Source organism: Trachemys scripta, chromosome 17 (assembly GCF_013100865.1).
Source record: "Trachemys scripta elegans isolate TJP31775 chromosome 17, CAS_Tse_1.0, whole genome shotgun sequence".
Taxonomy (NCBI): Eukaryota; Metazoa; Chordata; order Testudines; family Emydidae; genus Trachemys; species Trachemys scripta.
Window position 1 is genome coordinate 14,126,111 of NC_048314.1, and position 9,014 is coordinate 14,135,124.

A 9,014-nucleotide genomic window follows, 5' to 3' on the forward strand; every position below is an offset into this window, starting at 1 on the left:
GAGCAGCCAGAAGAGTGGAAGGGGGTAAGAGAAAACCGCCCTTCTTTCTCCCCCCTGAGAAGCTATTGTGCTCTGCAGGGTTACCCTGGCACAGATGGTAGGAAGAGGGGTCGCAGCAGACAGTTCTTCTGGCAAGTGAGGAAAGTTGAAATGTTTTCATTTCTGCCTTCTGATTTGTTTTTTTAAATAAAGGAAACAAAGTAGAGCACGCAAGAGGAAGGCTGCTCCCGAAGGAAGCGCGCGGCTGGAGGGAGGCACTGACCCACGCTGCTGCTGGCGGTGTTGGGAGGGGAGAGGAAAATGGAACTAAATGAAGTCGTTTGAATGGGAGACGGAAGGATTTAATCCACCCCGCGAGCTATGAACCTTGCAAACGCGCCAGGGGTCCGTCTCCCCCTGCCTGGGACAATCAAGGAGTGTGTCAGCTTAACAGAACTGACGGTGCCGAGGCAACAACAACAGAAATCGATCACACTTGGCTCCCCCTTTTTCTGTAGGCTATTCTCCCCGCTTAGACCCCCCCCCCGACCTGCAGGCAGAACCCTCCCACCCCCCCAGAGTTAGTCCAACGGCCTCTGCGAGCTTCGGCGTCTCTTCCCACCCCCCACCCTCCCTCCAGCACAAGCAGCTCCTCCAGGGGCAGAGAAGTGCAGCTCTCCAAACTCTTCCCCGGCACACACGGCTTCCTCCAGGCAGCAGCCCTCGCCTCACGTGGCATGCTCCCGGGCCGGAGTCGCCCCCGCGCTCAATACAAAATAAAGCCCGAGCGGACACACGGAATAGTTAAATAGGTGCTTTTCATCTCTGCAAAAATAAAGTCCCAAGATCTGCGATTTTTATTGTACAGTTTATAAAACATGAGCTCGGCTTCCCCTCCCCCGCCCCTCTTTGTTTCAGGGGCCCCTCCGGAGTCCGTGTCCCTGGGATCGCTCCCCCCCGTCCCTCCCCGCCCCTAGAACGCCACGATGGCTCGAGTCCAGGCGCCCAGGCTGGCCAGCGCCTGCTTGCCGCACAGCTGCCCGTTGAGGGGCTGTTCACAGTCCGCCTGCTGCCGGCTCACCAGCCCCGTGAAGCCGGAGCCGAAGATGGAGATCAAGTTGGAGATGTTGGAAGAGTCCGGGGGCTGCTCAGGGCTGAAGTCCTCGAAGCGGGCTCGCTTGCTGCAAGGGGAGAAGGGGGAACCGCCCCCCACCACCACCCCTCCCGGGTCCCCGTCCTCCTCGTCCTCCTGCCCCGGGTAGTACTTGCGCTTGGTGCCCGGGGTAGGCGGCGGGGCGCCGAGTCCCGCGGCGCCCTGGCAGCAGCAGGGGCACTGCGAGCAGCAGTCCTGGTGCAGGTAGCCGTTCTCCACCGTGGTCACCACATGGGTGTCCAGGTCCAGCACCGTGGTGCGGCTGCTACAATGCGCCGAGGCGCCGCCGCTCGCTGCGCTCATGGCCGAGCCTGGAGGCGCCGGGCTGCCGAAGTCACAGCTCGCCGGCACCGGGTAGAGCAGCCCCGAAGAAGCGCTGCTGCCGCCGCCGCCGCCCCGGTAGAAGCCGGGGGAAGAGTCTCTGCGAAGCGCCGAAGGGGCCGCCGGCTGCGGCTGCTGGGGCGGGCTGGGCTGCAGCTCCAGCGGCTCGTCCTCCTGGGGCGCACCGGGCAGGAGCGCAGCGCACACGGGCACCTCCAGCAGGTCGCCGCCGCCGCCTCTTCCCAGGGCTGCCCCAGCCGCGCCGCCCAGCCCGCAGCTCCGCGGCTGCTGCATGCCCGGCTCTGGGTCCTCGGCCGCCAGCTGGAGCGGGCTGAATTCCGGGGGGATCTCTCCGGCGGGCGCGCAGCCCGGGGGCGCCCCGAGCAGGATGCCGCCTTCCTGGTAGTGCTGCTGGCGGCGGCAGAGCTCGGCGTAGCGCTCGCTCAGGTAGAGCTGCCGGGCGTTGCGGAGCACATAGGAGACCAGCAGGTTCTTGTGGAGCTTGATGCCCCCGCGCTGGGTGCGGGAGTTGTGGATCTTGCGCAGGGAGAGGCTGATCAGGCTCTGGGCGTCCAGGGCGCACTCCATCCTCCTCCGGCCCCCCAGCATCTGCTCGCTCCGCGCTGGCAGCCAGACACCCCGGGCCGCATCCACCCGGGCCGGGAAAGGGCTGGGGGCTGTTGTTGGTGGTGGGGGGGTTCGGTTTCTCTCTCTCAGGGGGTCGCCAGCGCTCCGAGGGGAGCCACCATCACCGGTGCGCCCTGCGCCCCCGTGCCGCCGCCGCCACCGCCACCCCCCTCGCCACCCGCCCGCACCTTGAGCGCAAAGCAATGAGCGCTCGCCTGCCCAGCCCCCGCTATTTATATGTCCTCCCCAGCCCCGCCCTGGGCTCCGGCAGCCTATCGCCGGGCCCGGCCCGGCCTGACGGGCAGCCGCCTCCCGCCCAGGAGAGACCGGGCCGGCCAATCAGGGGAAGGCGGTTCCTTTGTGCTATTCAAATACCTAACAGACTTGGGGCTGCTGCCTGGAATGTTCTCATGAGAGAGGAGCCGCCGCGGCAGCCCGCAGCCCGAGCCGGGGTGGGCGTGTGGGGCTGCAGCCGGGGGGCGGAGGGGATGGGTGGGGGTGGGGGTGGGGGGACACGTGCACCAAGGGGACTCCCCCCTGGTCATGCCCCCCACCCCCGGGTGGGGAGGCTGGTTTCCCCGCGGCTGCGCTGCGTCCCTTGGCAGGTGAGCGGTCACCATGTGCGGGGAGAGGGGGCTGGCCTGAGACGCTGGGTGGCTTCTGGGCTTCTCCCTCCCTCCTCCTTCCAGCAGGTGGAACGGGGGGGGGGGGATGCAATAATACAAATACTGAATAATTAATTACTAACAGAATCCTAGAGACCAGAGCTGGAAAATCCCTCTCCTGGGCGGGTGATCCGGCCCCCACCTGGCCAGGCAGGGAAAGCACATGGCTCCCATCCTCCCTACCGGCAACACGGAACATGTGAGCCCGAAAGCCCGCGGAGTTCACCGGGCAGGGAGGCGATGTTCCCACCCCGCTTCAGTTCCCACGTTCTGTATGCAATGTTACACGGAATTACCCCGCCGTCTCTTCGCCACGGGGTGCTGGGCTTCGGGAAAACCCGCTGTGGACCCGATCCTGCAACGCGCGCTGCGCCAGCGGAGCCCTGCACCTGCCCGGGCCCCCCATTGACTTCCGAGGGAATCCAGGCCTCATCCTGCACAGTGGCAGTTTTGCCACTGACTTCAATCAAAGCAGGACCGAGCCCACTGTGCATGTCCCGGGGTTTGCCTGCCTGGAGCTTTTGCAGAACTGGGGCCTTTAGCACGTGCGTAAATTTACTCCAGGACAGAATCAGAATCAGTGTCCCCCCCACGTTTTAAGGCAACATTCATTCCTGACTTCAATGGGGCTCCCTGCCTGGCTCCAGTTTCATGGTTCAGGCCCTAGAAAACCATCTCATCCAGGCCTCTGACCATAAAGGGAAACCTCTTATTTTACATTTATTTATAAAATATGATGATACCAATAGAATAATAAAAATATTTTATAAATGAAAGACCATCTCAGGACCTTGCCACTGACAATGTTTGCAGCTAACGGTATTTTATGTACTCTTGGTGCGTTGCACAAGCAGTTAAAACATAATACCATTGAAAACAATCTGTAAAACCCAAGTAGAAGACAAGTAGCAAGAGCAGTAAAACGGGGGAGAATCCTGTGGTAGGGCTGAGGGCCTGACGAAGAGGAGTCCTGTGCAAGCAGTGATAGTGGTAACTGCTGACAGCCACTCCGACAATGCAGCGGTCAGTAGAGATGCCCAGGAAATGTTTTTTTTTCCCCTGGAATTTTTTTTTGATGAAAACAAACTTTTCATCAAAAATTTTCTTCAATTTTTTTTGGGGTTTTGTTGAAAAGATGAAAAAGTTAGGCTGAACTTCTCCCCTCTCCCCCAGCTTTCTTGGTTTTTGATTATGGCATCCTCTCTCTCCCCGTTTTTTTTTTTTTTCATTATATATTATTATTTAAAAAAAAAATCATAGTGTTGAACCTAGCTGTTTCCCGTGGACATGTATCTTGATTGAACAAGCCAGTTCTCATTGGGGAAAAAAATTCAAATGACAAATTTCAGCCAGCTCCCGTTTTCAGTCTTGTTTCTACACAGTGGGTGGGATGGGTTGAGGAAGCTGGACTGTGCTTTATTTATCTGGATTTGGCCATGATGGATACAGTACAAAGCACTTTTTAGGGCCTGATCCTGGGCTCCTCACTCTAACAGTCCTTTCCCATGCTAGTAGCCTCATTAACGTCGTCTTCTTCTTTCGTATGGTTAATGCAGAGCAGCGATTACAATTTCACCTGAAGTTGATTGAGCCAAATGGCTACATCAGAAGTAGCAGAGTTTATTGCAGTGATGCCTCCTTCATATTTATAAATTGGGCAGTAGGTGATGGTATGTTTGAAGGTCTGCTGTGGGGAGCCACCCTCACACGCCAGGAAGTCCTTGATTTTCCATTTGTGCATTAGATTTCTGCATCTACCATGGTTGGTTTGGATTTGGTTCAGAGTTGACCAACATGTCTGTGGAAGGTTGAACCCAGGAACCTTCTGTGTGGGATCCGGCACCAGGGGCTTATTTTTTAAGTCTTGTTTAGCACAATCTGCTTTCCAAGCCTCCGTCTGATCGTAGCCTGATTGCATGAGGCTAAGCGAATGTTCCCAGGAAGGCTTGCAGGATTTAAGACGTTGGAGGGGGGCGTTGTTGAGGTCTTGGTGGATAGGAAGACATCTGTTTTCCTGGATTCACTGAGCTTTGCGGAGTGTCGCAGCAGTTCAGTGTATTGGCGGGGGAGCGATGTTAGACAGAACAGGCAGCAATGGTGTTGGAGTCAACTCAAGGGTTCCAGTGATGCCCCACATCACTGCATCACCTGGGTGTCAACAAGTCGCATGTGGCTGCATCTGCCCCATACCGGTGCACAATCTTCAGTTACTGCATATACAAGTGCTATTGTTTGCAGGTGTTAAGCAACACTGATGCCGATGCATCCCAGGTTGTACCTGCTAGTTTCTGAATTATGTTGGCTCTCGTTTTTATCTTTGCAGCTACCTTCTCAAGATCCACCTCCTTGCAGGATCAATCTCAGACAAAAACAAGAGCGCCCCCTAACTTCAATGGGCCTGCTCCTGTAATAAGGATGGTATTTGTGGTTAAGACTCAGGACGGAGACTGAGACCTGAGTGCTACTCTTTGTTTTGACACATGCTTCCTGTGTGACCCTGGGCCAAACTTTTCAAAGGAGGCTTCTAGGTTTGGATGCCTCCATTTTTGGCTGTCTCACTTGGTACCCATTAGGCCTGATTTTCATGATTTCTCCTGCTGCTCCCAGACACTGGAATTTTGGGGTGTGCAGCACTTCTGAAAATCAGGCCCTGGAGGTCCTAAGTTGGACACCCCAAAAGAGAGGATACGCTTGAAAACTTCTGACCAGATCCTCTAAACACTTAACCCATGGTTAACTTTCTTACCATGGGCACTGCCTTTGATTTCTATGGGGCCCTCACAGCTGCAAAATTAAGCATGTGCATAAAAATTTGCAGGATTAGAACTTTTGGCTTTAATCTTACTGTGCTTCAGTTCCCCAACTGCAAAATGAGGATATTCAATACTTCCCTGCCGCACCAGGATGTTGTGAGGATAAATTCATTCATGTTTCTTGTGAGATGCTCAGCCACTCTAGGGACGAGCACCATGAAAAATAGTATCAATATTATTTTTGTTTCACATCTTTCATACAAGCTAGATCCTACAATGTATTACACAGTTACATAATACAGCTAAAAAGTTAAAAATAAAAGTATAGCAGGGGGAGAGAGAAATGAAGAGGGGTAAGCAAAGAAGGAAGCATATGCTTTCAGCTGAGATTACAAAATAGATGGGGAGTTGATGAGATGGAGAGTCAAAAGAAGTCTAATCTAGAGGGCAAGTGCTGCAGAGGAGAAGGCTCTAACACCAAACTGGCAAGATTATTGTTTATACATTGTAGTAAATGTATATAGGGCTTTAGGCCTCTGTTCACGAGGTACTTACATTCATAAGTAGTTCCACTGACTTCAGTGGGAATTCTCATATGCTTAAAGTTAGGCATGAGTTTAAGAACCTTGCTGAGCCCTGTGTCTTACAGAACCCGGGAAAGTCAGGGAGCCTGATTCTTCACTCTTTTACGGTGGTGTGAATGGAGAATCAGGACCCAATGTCTGAAGAACTTGGACCTGCTCCTGCGTTCCTTACACTCGAATGCCCACAAATCACTGGGAGCGTTGGGTGTGTGAGGAATGTAAGTTTGGGCCCCTTTTGTAAAGGGAGGGAGGGAGAGGGAGAGAGGAGGCAGTGCCAGGGACCTTCCATTAAAGCCAATGGGAGGCTTTCTATTGACTCCAATGGGTTTGGGTCACAACTTGGAAAAGCAAAGGGAGCAGGCAGGAGAGTGGAGAGAGAATGAACTAACCTCTAGAGAAACAGGACAGCAAAAAGATGCCAGTACAAAAACCAGTGGCAAGGTCTCAAAATGCAATACAGGCAGATCCAATCCAACATACAGCAAAGTGATTTCTGCTACAATACAAGAACAAACCTTACTTACATGTGCCATAAACGCTAATCAGAAGTAGTTTGTGAGCTACATTAAGGAAATAACCCGTACAAGCTGTTCAGTGTTTTTCTTTCTAATTTTCACAGCCAGGTGTGCAAGAGCTTGTTTTTGTTTAGTTTTTGGTTTTGCTTTAAAGTGAGAATCCACATTTAATTCTGGTTTGAAAACATATTGGGATTGGTTATACAGCGGGGAAAGGAGACCCTGTCCTGCTAGTCCTTCTTCTGGAGTTTAGCATTTGGCTGTTTGAAGGTATGTTACAAATCTACTGCAAGGACACTCTACCCGGATCCATTCCTGCCCTTGTTTTTACATCATTGGTAGTTGAGGTAGGGGTGTCGAGTCTGGCTGAAGCTATTCCGGGAGATTTCCCCCTCCCCCCAGCCTGATGTACTGTGATTTTCTTAAAATATCCTATTAAAATCTGATGGGTTGCTTTCAATAGTCCCCAGGAGATCGATGTCGATTCCGGGAGACTCCAGACCAATCTGGGAGGGTTGGCAACACTAAGTTGAGGGCCTACAGCTCATTGCTTTTATCAGTAGATCTTCAAGTGCTTTGAAAATCTGTATTTTATCCCAGTTTTTTACACATGGGGAAACTGAGGCACTGAGCAGGGACATGACTTGCCCCAAGTCAACCAGCAGGCTGGTGGCAAAGCTGGGTATAGTCCCCATGTCTCCTAAGTCACAGTCCAGTGCTGTTTAGAGAAATGCACTTGGCATTAACTTTGCATAGAAATGAGAAAGAAATACCTTGTTTTCTCTTTCCCTTTGATTATGTGGATTGTCAAATAGTCCCCTCTCCTAATGATGCTTAATAGCTGACACCTGCAAACTCCCCCAGGGTCTCTGTTTTTTCCCCCTTTCTTTTGTGTGAACCTCCCTAACCTTGGACCTAAAGGCTTTTCTACACCAGGGGTTTTTACACTAGCATAGCTACACTGGTAAAAACGTTGAGTGTCCACCAGCGTGATGTATCCCTGTTTGAAACTTTTCACATTGGTGCAAAGCAGCTACAGGAGGGGTTTGCACTGGTGTAGCTGCACTGCTATAGCTACTCTGAGGTAAACCCCCCTAGTACATGCAAGCCTTGAGATATGTCTTCCTCGTTCTGCTGCTGTCCATTGTTAAGGGTGAAAATCAAAGAAAGCAGGAACAATTTTGGAGTTTAGGTGGCATTTCAATATTAAAACACTAATTTCATTCAACTCCACTTACATGTATTGACTGAGGAAATCTTTATTAATCCTTCTCAGAGAGCATGTGCATATTTGTTTTTTAATTTTTTTTTAATTGTGTAGAGGACTAAGCTGGTATTAAAGAGACTTGTCAAATAGAATAGGGTCAGGATTTGGATTTGGTAAAAAAAAAACATTTCTACAAATATTAAAAGACATATATATATATTTTTATGTTATGGGAAAATGTTAATGAAAAAGTGTTTTCACCCCCATTTTGTTTGAACTGAAACCTCTCTGGCAGGGTTCCTGAAACCCTGAAAGTGACTAGAAACTCCCCCCACTGAAACTGACAAATCTAGTTTTATTGTCCAATAACCAAACAGACCAAATGATGAAAAGTTCTTTCAGCTTTAATTCTCTAAATCAATCTTGCCAACATTTAGGCACTGGTTTAATTTTAAACACCTGAGTACTACTCATGTGCTTAGAGTTAAGTCTGTACTTAAGGTCCAAATCCTCAAAGCCTGGTATTTAGATTCCTGACTTCCATTGATTTCTGTGGGAGTTGGAAGCTTAAATACCTTTGATGATCTGGGCCTGAGCATTTGCAGGACTGGGGCATAAGGTATTTATGTAACAACATTATTTTGACAGATATGATTGTGAAGACACATGATTTATTCTGCTATTAATGATTATCATTATATTTTGCAGATCACCCAGAATTGAGCTATGCACCTCACCGTACAAATAGTACAAGGTCTCTGCCCTGAAAGGCTTATAGTCTAAGACTCCAATCCTGCAAACATTTACCCATGTGAGTAACTTTGGACCCCAATGCAGCAAAGCACCTGAATACATGCTGAACTTTTAGGTCCAGCCCTATATAGCAAGGCATTTTATAGCAGAGTGTGCTAGCCCTTCAAAGCCAATGCCTGGTCACCCCCCCTATGAGCTTTCAGCCCTGTAAGGCCCAGCAATGAGGGTGGGTGTGGTTCCCAGGGGGATCATGTGACCAAAAGGGACCCACATGACTGGGCGGGGCTATATAAGAGTTGGCTTGTTTCCCTATTTCTCTTAATGAAAGAGGTGCTAGGGATGAGTTAAGACCTGGTTTGTGTTACTAGGAAGCAGCCCTAGAAGGACAGCTGAAAAGAAGCTGGGGGGGCCTGAACAGAGACTGGTGTAACAAAGAGTGGCCCTGGGAAATAGTGGA

General features: G+C 51.2%; 1 protein-coding gene across 1 annotated transcript; it reads right to left on the reverse strand.

The window, feature by feature from the left end:
• Nucleotides 1-589: 589 nt before the first annotated feature.
• IER5L (immediate early response 5 like) lies at nt 590-2,235 on the reverse strand. The gene has a single exon (XM_034752094.1). The coding sequence runs from the start codon at nt 2,060-2,062 to the stop codon at nt 953-955; it is 1,110 nt and encodes a 369-aa protein (XP_034607985.1). The 5' UTR covers nt 2,063-2,235; the 3' UTR covers nt 590-952.
• Nucleotides 2,236-9,014: the final 6,779 nt, after the last annotated feature.